The sequence below is a fragment of the Marmota marmota genome, unplaced genomic scaffold, assembly GCF_001458135.2.
Source record: "Marmota marmota marmota unplaced genomic scaffold, marMar, whole genome shotgun sequence".
NCBI lineage: Eukaryota > Metazoa > Chordata > Mammalia > Rodentia > Sciuridae > Marmota > Marmota marmota.
The window spans coordinates 4976042-5002672 of NW_026000020.1; the positions used below are offsets into that span (position 1 = coordinate 4976042).

General features: G+C 41.7%; 1 protein-coding gene and 1 long non-coding RNA gene across 8 annotated transcripts; one reads left to right on the top strand and one right to left on the bottom strand.

Moving 5' to 3' along the window:
* Nucleotides 1-541: 541 nt before the first annotated feature.
* LOC107154103 lies at nucleotides 542-24349 on the bottom strand. 4 transcript variants are annotated; one of them, XR_007350200.1, is made up of 4 exons: nucleotides 18092-20068; nucleotides 17489-17622; nucleotides 15549-15869; nucleotides 543-2938 (listed from the first exon to the last, which is right to left on the bottom strand). It is a non-coding gene; the product is annotated as an uncharacterized LOC107154103 (long non-coding RNA). The 4 variants fall into 4 exon arrangements; XR_007350199.1 differs by lacking the exon at nucleotides 15549-15869 and having other exon boundaries at nucleotides 542-2938; XR_007350198.1 differs by lacking the exon at nucleotides 543-2938 and having other exon boundaries at nucleotides 15057-15869.
* On the top strand, nucleotides 7810-16976 carry Lyg2 (lysozyme g2). 4 transcript variants are annotated; one of them, XM_048810270.1, is made up of 7 exons: nucleotides 7810-7831; nucleotides 7960-8058; nucleotides 8405-8476; nucleotides 12590-12730; nucleotides 13687-13883; nucleotides 15121-15259; nucleotides 16743-16976. In XM_048810270.1, exons 3-7 carry the CDS (start codon nucleotides 8434-8436, stop codon nucleotides 16859-16861), a joined length of 639 nt encoding a protein of 212 aa, XP_048666227.1. In that variant the 5' UTR covers nucleotides 7810-7831; nucleotides 7960-8058; nucleotides 8405-8433; the 3' UTR covers nucleotides 16862-16976. The 4 variants fall into 4 exon arrangements, with proteins under 4 accessions (XP_048666227.1, XP_048666226.1, XP_048666228.1 ...); XM_048810269.1 differs by lacking the exon at nucleotides 7810-7831 and having other exon boundaries at nucleotides 7904-8058; XM_048810271.1 differs by lacking the exon at nucleotides 7810-7831 and having other exon boundaries at nucleotides 7925-8058; nucleotides 8410-8476.
* Nucleotides 24350-26631: the final 2282 nt, after the last annotated feature.

The following is a 26631-nucleotide window of genomic DNA, read 5'->3' on the forward strand; positions in this document are numbered from 1 at the left end:
ACTAGGACTTAAAAGCCCAGCCTTCTGGGGCCCAGCGAGACTAACAGGCCCTGGATAGAAAGACAGAATCCTCCATCGCTTTTGTCCCGGCTGCGCCAGACTCCTACAGCCTGGATCAAGTTCCAGCGACCCGGACATAAGACACATCACAGGTGAGTGTCTAGGACCCTTGGGTGTAGATTCAGGACATAGAATTAGGATGTGTGTCTGAAGTATGATGAGCATCAATAAAATAGATTTGGTTGAATCTAATTGTGCCTCAGACTGAGTCTGTAGAGACCGCTCGTGACAACTCCCAAGCTTTCGAACTCCTGCATTTGATCCTTGACAACATTTGAATATGTTCAAGACACGCCCATAGTCAGCCATGACAAAGTGGCCTGGAAAGTGGCCTGGAGGCCAGTTCTTCAGAAGTTGCCCCAACTGCAATTTTTTAAAAAAATATTTATTTTTAGTTGTAGTTGAACACAATAACTTTATTTCACTTATGTATTTTTATGTGGTGCTGAGGATCGAACCCAGTGCCTCCTGCATGCCAGGCGAGCGCTCTACCACTTGAGCCACATACCCAGCCCCATTTATTTTATTTTATTTTATTTAAGTCCACATTTCTTCCTTCTCCTTTCCAAACCACTAGGAATCCCCTTTTCAAACAAATCTCTTCCTAGACACGGTGAATGGTCCAGAGGTGAACACTTGACCCAGTCTAGGTCAAGTGAAGTTCTTTCCTAATTTGTTTATTTTAAAATCTGTGTATTCTTCTGTTATATAGCTATGCTGCTAAATTCTTCCACTTATACGGTTTTTGGAGAGTTTCCAGTTTGGGGGCTCTTATGAATAAAGCTGCTGTGAACTTTGTGTTTGTTTTCAGTGCTGGGGATGAAGCCTGAGCCCCTGTTCTGGATATTCTAGTACTAGTCTCCTGGGAACCATTTGTTTTCCATCTCTCTTGGGCAAATGCCCAGAAATGTGATTCCTGAGCCATAGAGTATATGTATGTTTAACCTTATAAGAAACTGCTCAACAGTTTAACTTTATAAGAAACTGCTCAACAGCACTCATTCCACTTTACATTCCAACCCAGGAAGGTATGAGAGTTCTTGCCACACCTTCTCACCAACATAGAGCTACTATTTGATCTTCTTTTTTTTTTTTTTTTAGAAATATTATGTTTTTGTAATTTTAATTTGCATTTGTCTGATATCTAATGATGTTTAAAATTATTTTTTCTTGGGTTTGTTGACTCTTTGTTTAATCTTCTTCTCTGAAATGCTGATCAAATATTTGACATTGGGAGCTGGGCACAAGAGTGAAACCTGCAAAACAAGCTATTCAAGAAGCTGAAGCAAGAAGATGGCTTGAGCCCAGGAGAATAAGGTTAGGGTGGGCAACATTAGGGAGCTCCTGTCTCAGAAAGAAAAACAAACAAACAAAAACACATTAATATAGGAAGCCCAGTAACAGGTAGTGTTTTCTGCAGGGGGTATGGCATCTTGCCTTTATTTTAGTACATTAAAATTAAGACAAGGGGCTGGGAGTATAGCTCAGTTGGTAGAGTGCTTGCCTCTTTTGCACAAGGCCCTGGGTTCAATCCCCAGCAATACACACAGACACACACACACACACACTAATAATAATAATAATAATAATAATAATAATAATAATAAATTAAGACAAGAAACATGCTCAGAAGTATAAACTTGGTGTTGAAATTTTATGGGACTGAATGGAATTTTCTAGTGTAGTCTGGTAGAAGGAGTCCCCTTCCACCCTCCCTCTGGCCATTGGCACTGAAGTGCACTTGCCGTGCATTCTCTGGCAGCCCCTTCATTCCACAGGTTCCTAAGCTGCTCCCCAGCAACAATTTGTGGGCTATGGTCACTTGGGTGATTTTCCTGGTACTGTCCCTCTCCAGTCCCACCAGGCAGGCTGCAGAGTCCTAGCAATAGCCCTTGCTTGTCTTGCTCTATTTCCCTCAAGACTGAAGTGAGACTTTGCCTCCTACTTCCTGTCCTATAAATCAACACTTAATTGTATTTCCTGGGCCCTTGGATAAGTAAACTAACAAATGCATAAATCAACAAGAAGCTAAACCATCCAGACCTGAGTATAACCCAGCATGATAATAGCCAGCATGTTTATGAAGCACTGTAGTTTATAATATGTTTTCACACATATAATTTATTTTTTATCTTTGATACAAAGTCATGGGGTATTATTATTATCTCCATTTTACAGGTGAGGAAAATTAAAGCTCAGAAAGGTTACATGAGTTGACCATGGTCGTCATCCACAGTTTTTTTTCCTGAGAAAGGAGGGCCATGGCTGGGATGCACAAATGGCAACATGGCAGCTGCCACCCAGTCTCTACCACCATACGTCAGTGCCTGGGGATGGAGAGGGAGGAAGACCAAGAGAGCTGGAGGTGCTGGACTCCTTAACCATCAAAGGTGCTGACCTAGACAGATTCAGGCCACAGGGTAGCTCTTTCTGTGATGTGATTTGAGGAGATCCTCATGGAATCCCCACCAAAATCCACTTCCTTGCACACACATGGTCCCTTAGTTTCCACCATCACTCATCTCCAAATGAGGGCAGAGCCTCTCAGACTTCTCCACTGCAGCTTTCCAGTGGCAGAGGCACAGAAGGGCCACTCTGGGAAGTTGGGAGCACTGTCCCCAAGAGAGAGCTGGAAGACAGCTTTTATTTGCATGTGATGCTGTATCTCAAATATCCATGCAGACTTCACATTCTTCTTCATGATAAGGGTATGAATTTTTAAAGTGCCTGTGTTTTATCATAAAAATAATGCCCTTTTGTAGAGATGTGTGCCATTTTTCTCTGACTTCTGTGTCCTCTGGCAGATTGACTCATTTCTCACTTGGAGAAAAATGAGACTTCAGGCAATGTAGCCCCTGGTTAACATTGTAGATTGTACCTGAAAATGACATTAATTTAACTCTGTGTCATCCATCAATACAACTATGTCATCGGATTAACCTCAGAGAGGGCAGGAGGTTAAGAGGCTGAGAGGAAGCAAAAGTAAAAAGAGAAAATTCTGTGGAATTGACAGAGGCTGTTGACTAGAGGCTTGGACCTGAACATCACAGTAACAGACATGAGGCCCAGTGATGGTTACCCCAGCTGTGACCCCAAATTAGGAGCAACACCAACCAGAACCTGACCTGAGAGTCTCCTGGCAGTTATGACCAAAAAACCCTAATTATCTGGGCTGGGGCAATAGCTCAGCGGTAGAGTGCTTGCCTAGCACATGTGAGGCCCTGGGTTCGATCCTCAGCACCACATACAAATGAATAAATAGAATAAAGGTATTTAAAAAATTCCTTCCTTTAAAAAAAACTCTAATTGTCCATTCAATGTACTTCTCAGTCACTTCCATTGGTTTGGAAATTTGAGGCTACTCTTGACCGTGCATAATGAAGAACTTTCTTTGGCAATGTTCTTATCTACCTAGGTAGCATGACAGGGAAATCCACTGAGACCAACAATCAGGCAACACTTCCTCCTATTCTGTCCTTGTCAAGATGAACATGGTTGAGGACAGAGGTCTTCAATTCAAATTCTGGGCCTACCTATGATAAAGGACATCTACTGTTTGCCAGCTACAAGATAGAGAAGACAATTTACTTGGAAAGACACCCTAAGATGCAAGATGACCTATTTGGCACTTATGACTTTGGTGAGAACTGAAATGCAGTCCAAGGTCCTATAAAAAATGGCAAATACCATAACATAGACTGAACCTGTATTTAAGCCTCTCTATTCAGCCTCCCATTTGGACTTCTCTCTTCTGGATGCAAGATAATCTACTGATCTCCCTTCAATTTTCATGACCTGCCCCCTCACACCTTTCTTTTTCTTTTTCTTCTCTAGCTTCAACATACGAGAGAAAACACATGCCCCTTGACCTTCTGATTTTGGCTTATTTCCCTTAACATAATGTTCTCAAGTTCTATCCATTTTCCTGCAAACGATATAATTTCATTTTTCTTTATGGCTGAGTTAAACTCCATTATGTGTATATTACATTTTCTTTATCCATTCATCCATTGATGAACACCTATGCTGATTCCATAGCTGATTTCCATAGACCTCTAAGGTCAGGAACCACAAATGTATCAGGAATCATAAGAAGCTACCAGAGAATTGCTGTGCTGAAGAGTCTTGGAAGGGGCAGAAGACCAGGGTTATTTTTGTATAGCTAGTTGGAATTTTGTTTCTATAGTAAGGATATTTTTTGCATGCAATTGTGTTTTCATTTTGGGAAGCCTGGGGATCTATGGAGATTATGGCAGGTGCCACAAGCCCCTTCTGGAAAAATGCTCAGAATCCCTGGAAAGAGATGGGGACTCAGTGAATTTCTTTTAAATGTCAAGAATGTTCTAAGATCCTCATATATATATAATAGAACTCACACTTCACCATCCACTGGGTTGTAGACTTTCAATTAGAGAAAAGACAACCTCTTTAACAAACAGTGCTGAGAAAACTGGATATCCATTTGTAGAAAAATGAGACTAGATCCATCTCTCTCATCCTGCACAAAAATCAACTCTAAAGCCAGGCATGGTGGTACATACCTGTAATCCCAGTGGCTCAGGAGGCTTGCAGGTTCAAAGCCACCCTCAGCAACTTAGAAGTCTGTAAGCAACCTAGTGAGGCCCTGTCTCAAAATAAAAAATAAAGGGCTGGGGATGTGGCTCAATGGTTAAGTGCCCTTGGGTTAAATCCTGGTACCAAAAATAAATAAATAAATAAACTGAAGTGGATCAAAGACATAGGAATAAGACAAGAAGCTATGCAAGACCTGGAAGGAAACATAGGGTTGACACTCCAGCATATAGGCACAAACAATAACCTTCTCAATAGGACCCCTATTGAGAAATGCTGGAGAGGATGTGGGGGAAAAGGAACACTTTTAGTGGGATTGTAAATTAGTATAACTACCATGAAAATCAGTATGGAATTTCCTTAAATGACTAGGTATAGAAACACCAAATGACCCAGTTATACCACTCCTTGGTATTTATACTGAAAAATCCAAGTGATCATGCTACAGTGATCCATTGCATAACTATGTTTATGGCAGCACAATTCAAAGAAGCCAAACTATGGAATCAGCTTAGGTGTCCATCAATGGATGAATGGATAAAGAAAATGTGGTAAATATACACAATGGAATTTAACTCAGCCATAAAAAAAATGAAATCATGTCATTTACAGGAAAATGGACAGAACTTGAGAACATTATGTTAAGGGAAATAAGCCAAAGTCAGAAGGTCAAGGGTCATGTGTTTTCTCTCATACGTTGAAGCTAGAGAGGAAAAAGAAAAGAAAGGTGTGCGTGCTGGGGGCAGGTCATGAAAATTGAAGGGACATCAGTAGAATGGAGGAAAAGACCAGCGGGTAGAAGGAGGGAGGGGGAAGTGCTTGGAAGTAATATTGACCAAATTATATTGTTATATTGTATGCATGGAGGAATATGTAACAACAAATCCCACCATTATGTGCAACTATAATGCACCAATAAGAAAGAAAAAAGAAAATGCTATAGAATCAAAGCATACTAATAAAAGAATTACAAATTTTAAAATGAAAAAAAGGGACTTTCAGAGTGCAACAAACCTAACCATGCCCCTTACTAGTATTGCCCAGTGTACACGTTCAATGAGTATTAACCACATTATTATTATTGGTGGAGAAAATATGAGTCAACAAAAAGGCACAGTGGATTTAGTTAACTGATATTTGTATTTTAGAAGTTGCAACAGAACCTTCAAATACTTCAAAGACAGTGGTGTAATTATTTGTAGCAGGTGTTATTTATTCAGACCACAGGTGGTGTTTCATGAGCAGGTTGATGTGGCCTGTTGCAATAATTGCTTTGCAAGGTTATTGGTCTGTAGTGCTGGTTCCTCATGATGGAATATTATAGATGTGGGTTCAAATTCTGGCTCTACCATATACTAACTGTGCCATCTTTGAAAAGATGCTTAACTTACTGAGTCTCAACTCTAAAACAACAATATCTACCTCACAGGGATATTGGACGATTGAATAATGTAATGTGCACATTTGAGGGGTTTCAAATAAATATTCATTTGTTTTCTTATAGTTTGGAAAACAGTTGATTAAGTTGCAGAGGATCTGGCTATTAAGACCCTCATTTCTAGAAGCACCTAGTCTAAAAGCATGAAAAAAAGAAAAAGTAAGCTTAACATTCAATAGTACTTTAAATTTGTTTTTGTTTTGAGATGGGATCTTGCTATGTTGCCCAGGCTGGTATGGAACTCCTGATTCTCCTGCCTCAACTTCCTGAGTGCTGGGACTAGTTGTGAGCTATCATGTCCGGCTTTAAATGTTTTATTAACCCTTATTCTCCGGGAGCACCTGGGGACAACTTCAGCCTCCACCTATTTTTACCTAACTTTCAATTCTGTGTCTATTCCTTCTTCCTCCTTTCTTGAAATATTTCATTGCACCTAGCCTAGAAGCCTCAGATAAGGGTCCAGCTCACCCTGCGCTGGAGCAGACTACGATATCAATGTGACATGTAATGTGCCACTGTCACCAGTAATAATCTATGTGTTTCTAAGGGCTGCCTCCAGGAAACCAGATGCATGCAAAACCCCTTACCAAAGAGCAAGCCCTGAATCCAGGGTTGACAGTGGCAGTAGAGCAGGCCCCTTCACGTCACTTTCCTGAGAGGATCGATCATTGGCTCAAAACACCTTTGCCCCCTTCCCTGAATGCTAAGCTCAAGGCTGCTTGAAGGAGCTGTTCCCTAAGCAGGAAGGCGTGCAGAAGTAAATATCGTGAGATAATGCCAAAGTCAGTCTCAAAATGGTGTCGTCTACCAGGAGCTGATTCATGGCCAGGGAGGTGGAAAATCGTTTGACTCAGGGCTGTTGTCTTCCATCTTCTGGTGGGTGGACGGAAGGATTATGTGCAGCTAGAAACTTTTCACTCTTGCAGAAGGATCCAGTCCAGACTACTTCCTCCCCTCTGGGAAATGAGCTTTGCCTCGTTAAGAATGCCCCTTCCATTTCCTGTTCCTGGGGCTGCCTGATGAGCTTCATCTCTTCTTTGGGGCATAAGCATGAAGAAAGACATCCTATTCTTGGACTAGGGGTACAGCTCAGTGGTAGAATGTTTGCCTAGCATGTGTGAGGCCTGGGTTTCATCCCCAGTACTGAAAACAAAAAGAAAGATATTCTATTCTTGAAAATATTTTCATCTTTGGCCAAATCTTTTTGTCCCACTTCCTTAGAAAGTTTAGGCAACTGCAATCACCACACTGCTATTCAGTGGCTTGGTATTGCTTGCTCTTCCAGAGCAGGTGACATTCTCATACCTGTTGGACAGAGGTGGACTTGGTGCCAGGACCTAAGTTCACCTATCACAATCATGTAACATGGTGGGATGATATCATGTGACATTGGAATGGGGAATTCAACCAACCACCAACCCAGCAATGAGAGTGGCTAGTATTTCCTGTTTATTTATCTTTTTTTTAGGCTAAGTATTTGCTTCTTAGTCTCAAATTCAAAAGCTGTTTACCTAGCACAATTTTAGATATCCAGAAACAATCCACCAAATAGATGCCTCCACTACAGTCTAGGGCTTCATTAGATTAATTAATTAATAATGGTTAATAAGTATTTTGAAGTTCTTTTATTAAAGGGGGCCACTAAACCTAAAGTACTATTATGATCAGGCCTAATTAGGCCAATGGTTTAAAGAGAGGGTCTTAAACCACATATAAAGCTTCTCTACCAACTCTTGGTACAGAGAAGGTAAGAAGAGGCAGGTGAGTCTTCATGCTGTGTTTAAAAGCTTCCTTCCCAGTGGAGCCACACTGAGGTCTGCTCAGCTGAAGCCAGAGGCACAGTGAACTACTGACTAATGGATTCTCCAATTGTTAAACCCGTGTTATAGGACAAAGAGCATTGCTCCGCAAAATCTTGACCTACAGGTTGCTGCTACCAAAGACCTTCTCAAAGAGAGGGAGGTTTTCTCTTGGAGGTTGCAAACCAGGTAAAGCTGGCTTTCTCTTATCTTGTAAAACTTGCCTTTGGAATGAAATCAAGAAAAGGGACTATTTGTGAAAAATCAGCACAACAACTTTCTTTTAAGTGTGTGAGGGGTGACATAGAAGATGTGTATAGGCTTGTATCCATATGAAACTGGATTCAAATGAACTAGGAAAGAGTATAAACCAATGAACCATCTATTGAGGCTGTCAGAATGCTATCTTGGAAATGGAAAATGGATACTGAATTAGAAATGACTCCAGGCTCTTTTTTTTTTTTTTTTAAATCAGAGCAACTTCTTTTAAGACATCTTTACATTTTAAAACTAATCAGTTTCTATTTCAAATCAGAACAGGTCCTGGAGGATAAGGATAAGGATATGCTACCCTCTGTTGTGTTTTTGGGACTTACAGTCCTCATTGGTAAGTCATGGATTGACATTTATCTGGGTTTGCATGGTGTCCATGAAAACCTCAAATATAGTCATAAACCAGAAAGAGCAATGCTTACATGTAATAGTAGAGTGAGCTCACCTGGCCTCCTTGGCCATCAGTCAGATGCTTGTTTCCATAATTAGGAGAGTATTTTTCTTGCCAAGCAGGTGAAGAAGGTATCAGTAGGAATTTAAAATTTAAATATTGATCAATCTACTTACTTCCTGCCTGATGGTACACCTACTAGGCTTGAAATCTTATTAGCTGTATACAACAGTGCCTTTGAAGGCAAGATATATGAAGGGAAAATTATCAATGCCAGGCAATGGAGAGAGAGAGAGAGGGAGAGGGGGGGAGAGAGAGAGAGAGAGAGAGAGAGAGAAATCCACCATCTGAGAGGAAATTGGGAGGAAGGTCCCTCAGCTAGGAAGTTCAGACCTGAAAGGCAAGTTCCAGAGAGGGCATGGCCGTTGAAGCAGGCTTGGTGGTTTAATGTTAAAGGAAGAGCCTGCTGGATGGGAGTTCAGTAAAGCGCAGAAGAAGAAATGCATAAAAACTGTTGGGCATACAGTAAGCAGGTCAGTGTGATCAAAACAGGGGATGTTTCTTGGGGGAAAGCTAGAAGGTAGGCTGATGAGATGGTAAGCGTCCTTGAATGAGAAAAGATCAAAACTTTAGCCTCAGAAAAATAAAGATCCATTGTAAGCAATGAACAAATTAACTTTATTTAAAGACTAATGATTAAGAAGAAAGCATTTCTAAAATGTTTAATTATAAATTCGGAAAGGCAGGACTACCCCCAACACAATAATTTCCAGTTACTGTTGATCAAAAATGGGCAGCATAGTTTTACATTTTTATTCATTTCTAATTGCCAAGTGGGAGCAAAGTTAAAAAGCCAGTGGATTAATTATGAACTACCATATTATCTGGATACAACTGAAAAGTGATTCTAATTTTAAAAGGGCCTTTTAAAAATGTCAGCACAAATAGTATAGCATCCATGGGGGGCCACCTAAACCCAAAGTACTATTATAATCAGGCTTAATTAGGCCAATGGTTTAAAGAGAGGGTCTTAAACCACATATAAATTGGTCATATTCGAATTCTCTTAATGCAGTGGTTCTCAAGCTTTATGCATAAAAGGCAAATGGGAATCTGGTTAAATTATAGATTCTTTGGCCTCAAACTTAACGATTCTGGCTCAGTTAATCTGGTACAAGGAGCCCATTTTGTTATAGTGTCAGAAAGCTGACTAATACATTCCCAATATCCTCACAGTCTCATAGAAAGAACTTGTCAAAATTTTGGTTTCTTGACAATCAAAGAGCTTAAAATGCCACCTTAGTTATGTTTTAATATGGCTCTCTCTTTGTTTGAGTGTGATTGAGGAACTTTTTTTAAAAATACTTTTTGTCAATGGACTTTATGTATTCATATGTGGGGCTGAGATTCAAACCCAGTGTCTCACACATGCTAGGCAAGTGCTCTACCACTGAGCTACAACCCCAGCCTGATTAAGCATCTTTTTATGTTTAAGGACTGTTTTCAATTTTTGTCTATGAAATTTCTATATCTGCTGCTGATAATGTGATATTTAAACAGAGATCTAAAGATAGTCAGGCAGCAAATCATGTTGATACCTGGAGGAACAGCATTCTAGGCCAAAGGAAACTCCAGGGCAAGGGCTCCAGGCAGAAACCTGCCTCGTGTGTTGAAGGATAAGCACAGAGAAGAATGTGAGTGAGGGAAGGGAAGGAGAAGTTGGAAAAGGAATAGAGGGTCAGATCAGGTGGAGCGTAGAGGACACAATGAAGACTTGGCCATTCCTCTGAGGGACAACTGAGAGATCCCATACATGTCCCCAGGATCACCTGGCTCCTGGGTGGAGAACTGTTAGCCAGAGTAGAGCAGGGAGGCAGGTAGGATACTGTTGGAAAAATCCTGATGGGCAATGATGCTGGTTTGGACCATGGTGGTAGCAGAGGGGGAAAGAGGAGTCAACTTCTGGATAGATGTTTTCCATCTACAGTCTCACTTCCCACCTGCACACCTCAATTTTACATATGGTCGCTGTTTTGGGAATATGTCATTCATTAGCTCAAATATGTGGTTGTCCCTCTGTATCTGGGGGAGCTGGTTCTGGGACTCCTATGGAGTACCAAAATCTGAGGATGCTCAAGACCCTAATATAAAACAGTATAGTATTTGCATAGAACCTATGAACATTCTCCCTTGAACTTTAAACCATTTCTAAATGACTTATATCTAATGAAATGCAAATACTATGAAGTAGTTATATGGTATCAGAGGGTTTTTACATTTTTTATTTTATTTATTTATTTGTTTGGGCAGTACTGGGGATTGAACTCAAGGCCTAAGTGCTCTACCACTGAGTTACTTTTCCAGTCCTATTTCTGTGTTATTTGGGAAATAATGATGATAAAATTTTAAATGTACAGTACAGGTGCAATTTTTTCCCACAGCTGGATGAATCCCCAGATGCAGGGCCTGGGGATGAAGCAGCAGCTGTGTCTCCAATGTGCACTGTGAGCACCAGGCATTGCACTGGAGGCCTTGGAGGGGCCGATCTGACAGCCTCTCCTCTGTGGATCACATGAAAATCCACACTTCTTAGAGAGTGTAGTGGCTTTGCTGTTCCTACCACTTTTATTATCTGGATAGACTTCCTCAGTATCCTAAGATTATTTGAGAGTTTTGTCATCTAACTTTCTGGTCTATTCCCACTTCCTTGTTTGCCTGATGATGGATGGCAGTGAGCTGTACCTGGATTTTTATTTGTTTTGGTTGAGTTTTGCTTTTGCATGCTTTTAAAAAGTTCATCTTTATAGTTACTCTGTTTCCCTTATAAAATAAATATTATAACAGTTCTATTCATCGTATGCTTAATTCTAAGAAAGTATACAATTTCTTTATACTGTTATGTTAATCAGAATTGTACCTGGTCAAATCCATCTCTCTATTAAAAAACACTGTTGATAATCCTAACAACTTGGGAGGCTGAGGCAGGAGGATTGAAAGTTAAAGGCCAGCATGGGCAATTTAGTGAGACCCTGTCTCAAAATAAAAATTAAAAAATTATTGAGGATGTAGCTCAGTGATAAAATGCCCCTGGGTTCAATCCCCAGTACTTTAAGCAAAACAACCCAACAACAACAAAAATTGTTTGTATAATTAAGTGATACAACATATATTTTTTTCCCTGAAGTGCTGGAGATAAAATCCAGGACCTCACACATGCTAGGCAAGTGCTTTACCACTGAGCTACACTCCTAGCCCCAATATAGTGTCTTATATCAAATATTTTAATGAAGTAGATTCTTATAGCAGAGAATTATAATCTTAAATTACAAAGCAACAATTTTTGGAATTATGAGAACGAACTTTTCAATATTACAGAAAATATCTCTTTTAATAAATAGACCTGAATGAAACCATTCATGCCATAATAACAGAGTAAAAAAAATTAGTTTATTTGGTAAGTTAAATTTTTATTTCTAATTCTTTTAAATAGATTCAGAACCTCATCTTCATACCAGTAAGACACAAAATATGTTTAACTTGTTATAGTATCTTTCTTTCTTATTTTTGTAAACAAAGACAAATTGTTCATTGAAATGTTTACATCCTCATAAATACCGTCAAAATTGTTTAAAAATATTCCCCAAAGTTCCTGCTTGAAACTCTCATAGTTGCCTGGGGGTGTAGCTCAGTGGTAAAGAGCATGCTTAGTATATGGGAAGCCTGGATTTGATCTCCAGCACAGGAAAATAAAATTGATGGCTATTTTAATCTGGTCAAGCTGCAACAAATATATTTGAGACCCATACAATTTAATTTTCATAATACTTTGTGTGGTGTTTTAGAACTAAAGTACTGTAGTTAAAAACAGAGTCAAAAGGTTGGAGCAGAGTGGGAAGAGGGCACTTCTGTTTTGTCTGATGTGTTGAAAATGATAAACAGGACTTGAAGACTAAGTCTATGGCCTTTGCCTTTGGTTTAGCAGGGATTTGTGTTTTAATAGCAGCTCAAGCAACACCTTCTCACAGGTTTTTCATGCATTATCATTTTGCTTCCCAGGCACTTCCAGGGCTTCCTACCCGTTCACTCATTCCATGGACAGTCACCTGCATCCTCGCCTGTACCACGGCTGCTATGGGGACATTATGACCATGGAGGCTTCCGGGGCCCCCTGTGACATAGACAATTTGATTAACTGCGGTAAGTGAATGACAAAGCAAGCGTTTGGCCTTCTCCCTTTCATCATTTCCAGATTCCTTCTGGAAGTTAACTTAATTTCTAAAAGGTATCATTGTCATTATAACAATCATATCAAAAAATTTAAAGTTAAATAAGAATAGACTCCTGCCCAACCTAACAAACCTTTTCTACCTCACCACCCGACCTTTTCCAATCTTGTCCAGATGTGTGTATTTCTACATGTTGAGACTACTCCTTGAATTACACATTAGTTTTTCTGGCCTCATTTTCTTGTTAGGCTTACTGCACTTAAGCACATGAAGAATAAAGGTTTTTTGGTTTTGTTTGTTTTTTTTGGGGGGGTTGCTTTTTTTTAAAGAGACAAGGTCTTGCTATATTCCCCAGGCTGGTCTTGAACTCCTGGGCTCAGGAGATTCTCCTGCCTGAACCTTGCAAGTAGCTGGGACTAGGGCCCAAGACCGCACCCAGCTTATAATGAGCATTTTGAAGCAAGGCTCTTGCTCTTTGTACTTCCTTCCCTTTGTAATCCTGTTTCAAAATCTCCCTTGTGATGTTATCCCAGTATTAGAGGTTTAGATATGGAAGGAACTACAAGATGGCTTGGAATCCCTCATCTTTAATTTACAGATCCCAGTGCTGAGGTCAGTAAGGAGGAGGGACTTCCCCTAGCACACACTAGGTGGTGGGGTAGCTGAACAAGATTCAGTCTAGACTGGCCAACTGCTAGACCAGGCATCTTCTCAAGGCACCCACATGGCTGAAAGGAGAAAGAGAAACAGCAGAAGTGGCCCCTGTCAGGGGCTGTGGATATGTCAGGGTTTTTGCCGTCCAGTGTCAAAAGGACATCATAGAAATGGTTGTTCCCAGCTGTGGGCAGCACAGGGGCTGTGGCTAAATTAGTATGCATTGGGAACCGTCTGCTTCTGGAGCAAACACTTTCTTTTCTATTGGTTTAGGGATCCGTGGCTCTGAAATGTTTGCTGAGATGGACTTGAAGGCCATAAAGCCTTATCAGACGCTGATCAAGGAAGTGGGGCAGAGGTACTGCATTGACCCTGCTATCATCGCAGCCATCATCTCCCGAGAAAGCCACGGTGGCACTGTTCTGCAAAAAGGCTGGGACCACCAGGGACTTAAATTTGGCCTGATGCAGGTATTTAGCTGGAGACTTTCCACCAGCCTCTTGGTCCTTCCTTGCAGAAGCTCAACCCAACTGAAATCCCTTTGCATGCTTCTGGGCCCCCAGGCTCTGCAGTGTTTCTCCACAAGTGCTTCAGCGTGGCTTGCTCTGACTTTCTGTAAAACATCTTTGGTATTTCATCCAAGGGTTATTATCAGTTATTCAATATTTTTTTGAATAAGAAAATTAATTCAGTAGTATTTTATATGTATCATAACTACAATTCCGCAGTAAATAATATACAATCTACTTCAATCATGAAAGGGCACTCATTATTACAGGTGTCTTCTTGGAATTTTTAAATTTTTAAATTTCATCCATGAAAATAAAAACACTATATAATTACTTGAACCAACATTTTCTTCCAGGTAAATTGGAGGAAGGGGATTCAAATTATCAGCCTATCTGAGTTGAAGCTGTATTTTATTTATTTTTCCCTCATGATATTGGGGTTTGAAACCAGGGTCTCATGCATGCTAGGCAAGCTCTCTACAACTGAGCTATATCCTCAGTCCTTTGGCTCTTAATGAATGATTGAATTAACTACTGAATTAATTTTGCAGCCCTGGGAATTAATTTGTAGCCCCAGGGCTGCAAAATTAATTTAGTAGTTAATTAACCTCAAGGTGCTCTACCACTAAGCTACATTTCCAGCCCTTTTTATGTTTTTATTTTGAGACAGGATCTTGCTACATTGCTTAGGACCTCACTAAGTTGCTGAGCCTGGCCTCAAACTTGCAATTCTCCTGCCTCAGCCTCCCAAGTCACTGGAATCACAGGTGTATATCACTGGGCCTGGCCTTTCAGGCTCTGTTTTAAATTGTTTGTAGAAACACAGATTTCTAGACTTCCCAGTTAGAAACAAATTTTTATTGGAATTAGATGGATTTTTTTTTAACTACAAATGTCTAGACTTTGGTGCCAACCTTTTTTTTTGTTGTTTTAACATTTTTTTGTCCCCCTTCTCCTCTCTTTGTTTATCAGAGTACCTAGCTAACACTGTGCATGTCTGCTTCTCCCAAATCTTTATTTTTCTGACTCTTTTCCTTATGAAAGACAATATAGTAGAATTGACTTTGGGGGGAAAGATGTCACAGGAAAGATGTCAAGGCCAGCATCTATGAATTTTAACACACGGAAGAGAAATTAGGATCAGCAGAATATTGTATTTCCTTGACCAAATGCTGATATTCTTATCTGAATTTTCTAGCTCGATAAACAAATCCACCACCCTGTTGGTTCCTGGGACAGCAAAGAGCACCTTTTGCAAGGTGCTGGTATTCTAACAGACAGAATTAAAGCCATCCAGAGAAAATTCCCCAAGTGGAGTGCTGCTCAACACCTGCAAGGTAGGCAATATTTTTCGTGCTTTGTTGAAATGAGCAGTGGATGAGACTATGAGATGTCAGATGGGCCCTGAACCTCCCTAAGAGCACTCCCACTGGGTCAGCAGGGGGCTGGGAGGAGCTGTCGAAGAGATGCAGTACATTCTCTGAACCACGAGTGGTCCACCTTCACCAATTTCCTTTATCCTTCTTCAGGATATCCGGGTTCTTACTGCATCTCTTGTTTTATATTGAGCCACTGAGTGATGCCTTGAGAGTTAATGCAAAAGTTAACACAAAAGAATGCCTTTACCTTCTTTTCCTTGGCTTTCTCCTGATGCAAGAAGTTATTAGTCATTTTCCAAATTGCTTGAATAAACTGACTCTGAGCATTCTGAGGCTTTAGGTACCCTGATAAGTCCACACAGTCATCTCAGGCATGGCTCAACAGAGGCCCACCTTGAGTACAGCATCTCGCAGATGGACTTCACTACTCTCCTATTTCTTCTGCATTTTCTGTGACTTTGGAGATACCATAATACAGCCAGACATCCCAGCTAGAAAGACAGATTGTTTTCTTAGCTCACTGGCTTCTTCTTTCTTCACACCTGGTCCACCAATTCCTGTTTCCCTCCTGCAGATGCAGAGTTATGTGTAAATCTTCTTTCCTTCTACACTTTGTCTGAATTCAGAACAACTTTCTATTTTCTCTTTCAAGGGCATTGAAAGAAGAAATCAGGATCAGGATTTTTTTTCTCTTGACACCAGAGCACAGCACAATTATGTTAAGATACATAAGTAACTGTTGAAGATAAAATTCTAGGGTAAAATAGCACATGCAAGTTCATGAACCTGTACAAGAAATGAATACAGGTAACTTTCACTCAGTGTGGCACATCAAGTGTGCTCAAAAACATGTACTGAATTACTTGGGAGGCTGAGGCAGGAGGATCACAAGTTCAAAGACAGCCTCAGCAACTTATCAAGGCCCTAAGCAACTTATTGAGGCCCTGTCTCTAAATAAAAAATATAAAGGGCTGGGGATGTGGCTCAGTGATTAAGTGCCTGTGGGTTCAATCCCCAGTACCAAAACAAACAAACAAACATGTGCTGAATGAATGAATGAGTGGGTGAACATATGAGTGAATTATTGAATAAATGAGAGATTGTTACAATCTCAAACTGAAGATTTGCAGTCATCTATTTCTGCCAGCTCAGGACTACATAAAACTCAAATCTGACTCACATAGGAAGAAAAACAACAATCATAAAGAGAGAGAGAGAGAGAGAGAGAGAGAGAGAGAGAGAGAGAGAGAGAGAATGAATCTTCTTAGTGATTCTCAGGGTAGCATATCCTTTCAGGAAGAGAGGAAGGGAAGCAAGCGTTGGGAATACAGGCATACAGGCTTTGGAAGATTTGCCTGGAGGGCTGGGATGTCCTGGAAATGCTTGCATCTTATTTCTGTTACAGTTATTATAGAGTCTAAACCTCTCTCTTTCATTTCAGGTGGTCTCTCTGCCTTTAAGTCAGGAATCGAAACCATTGTCACCCCTGCAGACATAGACACTGACCTCGTCAATGATCTTCTTGTCCGAGCTAAATTCTATAGAAGACATGGCTTCTAGGCAAAGCCCTATAAATGAACCATGTTGCTTGGGTATCAAATGCTCCCTCTTTAAGTTTGATATGAATGTGTTGTACTTCACCCTGACACAACATGGTTGAAATTATGAAAGAAAATTTATTTCTGAATTTCTTAATGACAGTAAGGATTAAAAGAAGAAGAATGAGAGGGTTGGAGATGTAGTTCAGTGATAGAGCCCTTGCCTAATATACACAAGGCTCTGGATTCAACCCCAGCGCCACATGCACACACACAAATAATAAGTAAAGACAAAAGAAAATTACCCAGTTCACAATATAGCTCCCATGAAATGTACATAGACATACATACAATTGCTTTGCAGCCAATGTGAATATTATGGCATTGACATCTACACATTCTAACAAGACTTCATTTTAGCCCATGACTTCAATACCCACCTGTACTCCATCTACCAGAATTACTAACAGGAAGTTAAGTGAGCCTGACCTGAGCCTTTGTCCTTTTCTCAACATCTTCCCAAATTGCAAGGGCTTTGCTCATGAGAAGCTCCTAGTTCATAAGCCAGGCAACCCATGTGACAATGGAGAAGCCGGGGAGAGAATTCTAGCTCCATAAGTAGCTGAGAGCTGGTGGAGGTGATGCTGACCTTCAAGCGATGTGTGTATATCCTTCAGGCCCACACCAACTCCTGTGTTTCCTTCTCTTGTTTGCTGAAGGTCCATGGACTGGCTTCTTCTATATTCAGTCATTGTCACAAACTCTTTCTAAGGGGTCTGTTGCCTACAAAAGAAGGTTGAAGATAAAAGCATTTGGCACTGGCATTAATTTGGTCCCGTGGATGCAAAACAGAAAGCAATTTTTTATTGCTTAAAAAGTTCTGAAATTTTTTAAGCAATAAAAGGAAATTACTAGAAGGCTATCTGATGACTCCCAGAACTAAAACAGAGAGAGGGGTGGTGGGAGGAACTGGAGAGCAATCGGTTAAGCATACTTTATAGCATCCCACCAGGTGAAACCACCAGCACCCTCACTGCACAGATGAACTCCAAAGACGCCCCCCACCATCCTTTCAGCTCTCTGCTCTGTATTCAAGGCCCCATGGGTGTGGTGTGGGGATGGGATGTGGATTCTTTCAGTTGAGCACCTGTCTTTTGGCTGCTTTGCTCTTTGGTCTTGCCCAGACTACCTATGATGGAGAGGAGACAATTCTCTGGAAGGAAATTGAATCACCTTGGTGATGTTTACTTACATGTTGGGAGAGGACACCATAATGTGTGGGAGTGTAAAGCTCACAGAGTCCCTCCAGTGGCCGCTGCTGGACTGGTAGCTCCATCTGGAGAAGTTCAATGGATAGTTCTGCTTGTCCAATCTCTTTCCAAGAAGAAGTCCTACCTGTGAGCCATACAGAGAAAGCCAACTAAACCGTTTTCTGCCCAATGACCTCTTAACCTAGCTGGCTGACTCAGACAGAACCAGGAATCCCTGTTTTAAAGGGAAGAACCAATAGTTGACTGGGGTGACTGGGGTGGCAACCTGCAGCATAATTGTCTTTGGTTAAGGATGGTTAGTTGAAGCCCAGACTACATCAGTTGTTAAATATTTTGATTCTCATCCCTGTATATGAACAATCCACAATGTTCTTCAGAAGTCTCTTTTGCTCAATAATGATTTCTTCTGGGCTTTACCCAGAAACATTCATTTCATCTAATCCCCAGCCCCTTTAATGTCACTACTACAAGTATAAAATACATTTAGACAAGATAATTTGAAAAATAAGAATTAGTACACTGTCGGGTATGATGGTGTATGCCTTTAATCCCAGCGGCTCACTAGGCTGAGGCTGGATGATTGTAAGTTCAAAGCCAGCCTCAGCAACTTAGCAAGGTCCTAAGCAACTTATAGAAGACCTGTCTCTAAATATAAAAAGGGCTGGGGATGTGGCTCAGTGATTAAGTGCTTCTGAGTTCAAACACCAATATCCACCCCCCCAAGAAAAGAATTAATATACTGGCTTATACCATGAATTTATTCCCCCGGTATTCTCTTTAGGACTGAGTTGCACAGACTCCATACTTGAGTTGTCTTAGGTCTTAGTTGGGTTCCCCCAGAAGCAAACTGAACAAAGATTTCAGTGCAGTAGTTTATTTTGGAGGTGCAGGGATCACTGGTATGAAGAGGCTCAGTGATCCAGTGAAGGGAAGACCAGCAATAAAACAAGCATCATTGAGTTACCTACCATGGTGGGCTCCAGGGCCCGATCCTGCAGGAAAGCCACTATTGGGGAATAGGACAAAACACACACCTCAAAAATACTCTATCCAAGGGACAGGAGCCGGAGTATAGAGACATTGGTTTCTGAGAGTCATTTGTTGAGTCATCTCGTAGGATGGGATGAGGGAGGATTCTTAGCTACTGTGATTTGCTAGGAAATTTTTCTTGTATTTCCAAGGAGAAGAGGCTGTAGTCACAGAGAAGCAAACCAACTGAGAATTCTGAGAGGTCCAGGGGTATGAGAGGGACCTGACAGCCTCTGCTTCCCAAGGGTTAGGCACTCCCCAAGGCTAAGAAGTCTCCATTCCTCCAACATGGCTTGTTTTCATCTGTGACTTAATAGCTTGGTACAAACAATACGGAAATGATTCACAAGCTTCATTTGCCTTATAATTTCCATGCCAGTATTCCACACAGTGTATAGAATGATTAGTTAGATGGGATAGAACTGTCATAGTCTTTACCATATACCCTTCTCTAGCACATCAGCTGATTCTCAGGAATTTGCTGAGGAAAATGTCAAAGATGTCAGACTCAAATGTGGTTTTATTAAATTGTCATTCTTGATTTTCTTTATATTTTTTGCCTTTGTCCCCTTCAGGGATAAGGGATCGTTTCATGTCTATGTCCTATGATATAAAATATTACTTCATCTAAAAACTGAAGTCATACTGAAAGATATAGAAATATTGTTTTATAAGTAGTTTTAGATGCAAAAAAAATTTTTTTTAAATATTTCCCTATCTGGACTTACTCATGATTACCTTCTCATTCTTTCTTTCTCTTGGCCTTCCATGTCTCATATGCTCTGGGACCTGTGACACCATAGGAAATATGTGCCAGGCACAGTGACACATACCTGTAACCCCAGATATTTGGGAGACTGAGACAGAAGGATTGCAAGTTTGAGGTCAGCCTAGGCAATTTAGGGAAACCCTGTCTCAAAATAAAATTTAATAAGGGCTGGGGTTGTAGCTCAGTGGTAGAATACTTGCCTAATATGGGCCAATACACACACACACACACACACACACACAATCCCCAGTACCACAGAAAGAGAGAGTGATGGAGAAAGAGAGGGGAAGAAAAAGAAGGAAGTTAGTTTGATATTTGGTCTCTGCTGCATTGTATGTGGGAAGTGAGGGGAAAATGTCTCAGTAATGTTCTCATTGTTGATGTCTAAGGTCCCGTGCAGTATGGATACATTCCATTTTATAACATTAGGTAGGAGAAATATCCTCTAGTCAGATACAATGTCCATCCCCATGGTACCATGAGGTAAAAGAGACACAACCATTCCACATAAAGACTGGTCAAATATACCAATTCTCCTCACACATTTTTACTTAATCCCATCACCTCCTGTGTTCCTAACTGCAGCCCCCATTACAACTCTATTGGCAGGCTTAGGTTTTACAATACTGGATGGGGAAGGGTGTGCCAGGTAGACACAGTGTCTATCCTAAAACATGCAGGTAAAACACAACTCCTCTGCCCAAAGCCTTCCATAATCCCATCAACTCTTTTGTGCTCTCTCACGGCAGGGTTTCATGGATGGGTTTTGGTTCCACAGTGCTTGGGGCTCCCATATTAAAGAGTCCTGGGACTTCTCCTCTGCACCCCCTGACCATTTTTCCACTTCAGCACACAAGGCTTTGGATTCCCATGAGGGGCTGGGCCAAGGGACTCTAGTCCTTTTGTCAACCCACACCTTGATTAACCTGCCTAACTACTGCCCCAGAGAGCTAGTCAGGTTTCTCACTGTCAACTTTGCCTTTTAAGGTTTCTCCAAGCTGGGGTGAGTAGAGCTGCTACAGTTTGGATCTGGAATGTTCCCTGAGGGCTCATGTGCTCAAGACTTAGTCCTTGTTTGGCAGTTTTGGGAGGTGGTGGAGCCTTTAAGAGATGGAGCCTCATAGGAAGTCTTTGTCATTGGGGGCATGCCCAAGAGGGATATTGGGACCCAGCCTCTTCATCTTCCTCTCTGTCTGTTCTGGGTGCTATGAGGTGAGCAGCTTTGCTCCATCATTATGGGCTGCCCCTCTACAGGCCCAAAAGCAATGGGCCAACTGACCACAGAAGGAAGCCTCCAGAACTGTGAGCCAAAATAAATCTTTTATCTCTGTGTTGATTTATCTCAGGTATTTGTTACAGTAAGGGAAATCTGATGAATGAAAAGCAGACTTTGTTGAGGGATCAGCTGGTGTCCTTTAGTCTCATACAACCTTTAGTATTTCTTTATTAAAACCTTTCTTTTAACCCCATCAATGTCTGTTTTTTTACTCATTCCATTTTTTCATGATCATCTAAAAGTTTCCACACTGCAGATGCAAATCTGGAGATGTGCCTTTTTTATTTTCCTTTGTTTCACACCTGTCAATATTTGCTTTATCTTCCTTATTTCTTAACAATTTCCACCCTGTTAAAACCTGCCCTTTGACTCTCCTCTTATTTTTTCCCCCATTCTCATCTCAATTCACCTAATCTATCTGTATTATAAGACCCCCAAAGGGAAGCTGAGATAGCAAATTCAATAAAGCTTTCCAAACTGTACTTTGGGTTTGCAGCAGCAAAGCTACATGCCCATCCATGTTTCAAGGGGTAGTGTCAGCCACAGAATCTTCCCTGACCTGAGTAACAGGCATATTCAGGGGATGAACATCCTGGTGATTGGAAAACCAGTTCCACATGAACAGCTCCATCCAGGGTGATCCACTTGTCATTTAGAGAAGGAGAGGGACAGTTCCCTTCTCAAGGTAAACAGGCCCTACAGTGACTTGATTATCTAGTCCACGAGGCTAGCTGTTCCCCCTGGAATACCCTCCCGTGTGTCTGGATCATGCATAGCCCTTGTGATTGCTGTTATGCCAGATTCGTGGGACCCCAATAGACCTCCAGCAGCCGAATCCGATGCAATCACATAAGAGTCTTTATTGCAAGCTCAAGCCTGGGCTCACAACCAATCCCGACGCATCGGTCCCAGGGAGTGCGTCCCGGTCCTTTGTTCAGTGAGATTTTATAGGTTTTGGAGGGATACTCTATGCATCACAACATCACACAGCAAATCATTCCATACTGCGGGACAATCAAACAACAACTCTTAATATTGATTAGCACATTTAATGGCGGGAACAAGTTGGGTAGGGATGATTGGTTAGTACAATAGGGGGATTCGTTTAACTGATTGGTTTAGGCCACGAGGGGTGTACGTGCTAAACTACATGGTTTCCCAACATGTTATCAACCACTATAAACTACTTGGGGGTCATCTGGCATTCCAGGTATTTTGCCTGTCTCATGCTGATTGGAGGTTGCTAGGGGGGTTGCTATGGGTCCTCACCTAGCCTAACTGAGTCAGGGACACCTGGCGCCACAGACCTCTCCTGTTATTTACAGACAAACAACTCAACAGGGTGGGTATGTGCTTAGGAGTGCTCTGTGGGTTTTTCCAAGGACAAGGGTCACGCCCCCTTCCTTGGACAGGCTTTGCTCTGAGGTAGAGGCTGGTTTCTCAAAAATGGAGTCACATTAGTTTCTCAATTGCTCCATGATGAACTATAGGTCCTGCATCAACTGGAACATGCTCTTCCACTCTGCAGCATTTGAATCAAGGATACTGCCCCTAAATCAGTCACCTTCACACTCTGCTTCAATGAAGGCTCTCAAAAAGCTGATGGTACTGATCTACAACATGAAGCAACTCCTTCCCACTACACCCCTGGTTTCAGTAGTCGCTTGGTTTTGTCCTTTGTCCTTCAGCCACACAGATTACTGTCTCAGTAACCAGAGATCTTAGGGGTAGTTTCTGTTGTCCTTGCACACTGACTGCCCTGGGGAGACAGCTTTGGGGTCCCAGCTCAGACTCCACTGACATCTAAGTTTGGTCTAGCAGCAAGGTCACCCGTCTTTTCATTTTAGCTGTCAGAGATAAAAATAACCAGATGACAATTTTACCTTTTTCTTATTAGTCTATATTTCCTTGTGCATCTAGTGAGCCATCTCTAAATACCACTGGTACCTTTAAGAGCTGATCTTAATATAGCTAATTCTCCACACCAAAGGTGACCAAGTGGCCACTCAGGAATCAAAGATTCCTCATCCAAGGCCCTTTCATGTTTCCATAAGCCAGGGCTGTTCTGGTAAATCCCAATTCACCAATGCCAAATGCTCAATAGGACAAAATTCTATATTCCTACTATTCAAGAACATATCTGAAAAATGGGGCTGTTGGGGAGACTAAAGGATATATGTACTCTCTTTCAGTTAACAATATAAATCCAGGATGAAATATGAAAAGTAGTAGCCCAAAACCTTGGAGAGGCAACAAATGCAGGTAGGCTCTGGATACATTTAAATTCTTGGAAAAAGGAAAGACATTTAGTGATTTACCCATTTTTCCAGTGCTTAATATGACGACCAATGGGCCTCAGCTCATGTCATATGGAGCCACTAAAACTCAGAAAGAAATACAAAGTCTTCCTGGCTTGGAGACTACCAGGGGGTAGATTTCAAGGAAACCATTGCAGCTAGAAAGTGATGAGAAGTCAAAGATAAGAATGAATCAGAGGGCCCCCCCCCCAATCTCCCACAAAGACTGGGTTTAACTCACCCCCAATTTTTTATCCAAGTCCTGAATCACACATGCACAGGTGGACTTCAAATGGCTCAGCTAAGAACTGGAAATTCACTTGCTGCCCATCAGAGAGGACCCAGAGTTTGAAGTTTCAGTTGAGCCAGATTAATCGTCTGCTAAAACAAATCAATAATTTTCAGAGAAACTTAATAGAATCCAGAGTCTTTACAAAGTATTTTTCACAGTGTCTAAGTTACAACCCAAAATTACTTACATATAACTTATAATAAATAGGAAGGGACTGGGTGTATAGTGTAGTGGTAGAGTGCTTGACTAGCAAACATGAAGCCCTGAGATAAATCCCCAGCTCTGTGAAGAAGGAGGAGGATGAGGAACAGGAGAGGAGGAGGAAAAGGAAACAGGAGGAGGAAGGAGAGCAGGAGCAGGAAAATGTAGTCCATACTCAAGAGAGAAATCAATAATGGGAAGAGGTCCCAGATGTTAGAATTGACAGACAAGGATTTAATATCAGCTATTATATCTATGTTCAAAAATGTAAAGGAAGGCGTGGCAAAGTGGTGCACATCTGTAATCCTGGTGACTTGGGAGGTTGAGGCAGGAGGATTGTAAGTTCAAGGCCAGCTTGGGAAACTTAGTGAGATACAGTCTCAAAAATTAAAAAAATAAAAATAAAAATGGCTAGGGATGTGACTCAGTGGTTAAGCACCCCGGGGTTCAATTCCCATTACATGCCCCACCACACACACACACAGAAGAATAAAGCTGAGCTGTGGGTGTGTCTCAGTGGTAGAGCAATTGTCTAAGGTGTGTGAGGCCCTGGGCTCCATCCCCAACAGTGCAATAAAGACAACAACAACAATTACAGTGCTATGAACCTTTTTGTTATAAGTCTTTTTTTGTACACACATTCCTTTTATTTCTCTTCAGTAAATACCCAGGAATGAAATTGCTGGATCATAGAATAGATGTCTAACTTCACAAGAAACTCCTAATTTTTTTTTCCTAAGTATTCTTAACAGTTTACACTCCCATAAGTGCCAGGTTTCTGTTCTCGCGACTAAAAGGCTCAGGGGTCATTCCAGTTAAACTGGGCTAACTGGGCTGCATGAAATAACCACACAAGAGACACATATATCTTTTTCTTTGGGGTCGCTGTGACAGCTTCTCTGACCTTAAGGGTCCACAGAAAGAGAGAGAGAAAGAGCACGCGCTGACCCCTTTTATTGGGGAGAAGCTATTCAAATGAGGCAAGGAGTCAGGTTTTAGGGGGCTGAGTATCTTCATGATGTCCACTGTCAGCAGGTTGACTGACACCTGGGTTGGCCACAGCCAAGGGCACAGTAAGAGAAGGGGATACACACAAGGCACTTCCATGGAAGATTCTATCCTAAACAGGGCAAGGGGTTATATTACAAAGGAACAGGTGAGCATAGCTTCACCCATGGGCTGTAGCAAGACACATCCATGCATGAGACACTGACCCTCGCACCCAAGAAGGGTGCCACATTTTTGCACTGAGCGCCGTAGCACCCAGCCGGGGAGTGTAACTCAGTCACGTGTAAGGTTGGCTTCCCACACACAAGCAATGAGTGAAGAGTTTAATTTGCTTCATATTCCTCCTATATTCCTGGGGTTAGTCTCAATTTTAATTTTTCTAATGGGAATGCAATGATAACCAGTGATTTTTTAATTTGTACTTTCCTAGTGGTTAATAAGAATTTTTTCATATGCTTATTGGTCATTTATTGCACAAAGCAATCCTCTTTTGCTTTGTGCCTTTAAAATCTTACTAAAATGGGTACAGTGGTGCATGTCTGTAATCCCAGCAGCTTGGGAGGCTGAGGAAGGAGGATCATGAATTCAAGGCCTGCCGCAGTCTGGCTGGGCACAATCAGGAGCCACTTGTCAAAAGAAACTAACTTTATTTTTAGAACCACACACGCCAAACAAAACAGCCTCTCAGGAAAAATCCTCAGAGCCTCAACTGCCACCACCGGCTTTCCACAAGCCTCTCTCTCCCACCCAAGCCTCTCTCCACCTCCCACAATCCTCCTGCTCTTGAGGCCGATTGGCTGGGTCACGTGGGCGGAGCCAAAAAAAGTCCCCCAATGAGCAGCTCCGTGGTCTGAAAGGGCAGGGAAACAGTCCAATGAGCATCACCGCAGAGGAGCCAATCAGCTAGATGTTGCTGGGGCCGAGGAGCCAATCAGCTAGATGTTGCTGGGGCCGCTGTGAGCCAATCATCAGCCGGCAGCTGGAAGTTTGCTGGCAGCTGGAAGTTTGCTGGGGCCCCTTTGGCTGTGGCTCTCAACATCTCCCCCTCTCTGTTTAAACAACAAGCATGTGGCTTAGGGACCGTGTCTGTTAGGCAGTCCAATTCAACATATGGTCCTTACCCGTCATCGGATGAACTGACCTCTAGGCGTCAGCCTCCTGTCTTAGGTTGGTACCACTGCAATTGGATCATACCCGTCACTGACTACCGGTCCAGCATACAGCTATACTTGTGGATAGGCCTTTGCACCAGTGGGGGGGTGAGGTTCTTTGCCTCACCTCTGTTGGCCCCCAAATTTTAGACCATCACTAGTAGAGGAGGATGCAAAATGCCATGACATTAAGCCAATTGAGGGCTCCTTTGAAAAATTGTACCACCGGTGACATCATCAGCAAAAATACCCCAACACTACCACAAGTCGCTGCACCAACAGATAGTTCACAATGCATACAGGTGAGCTCACAATGTGTCCAGGCAAGTTCTGCAAGCAGTTCAGTGATGGCTATTGTAGAAGCTGTAGATTGGTTTTATCTTTGACTTCACCAGCACTGGGATGAAGATAGGAATTCTGGCAATAATGGCTAAAGAAAAAATTATGTAACATTACAGAAGGCACTAAAAGAAAACAATTTTCTTAACAATTTACATT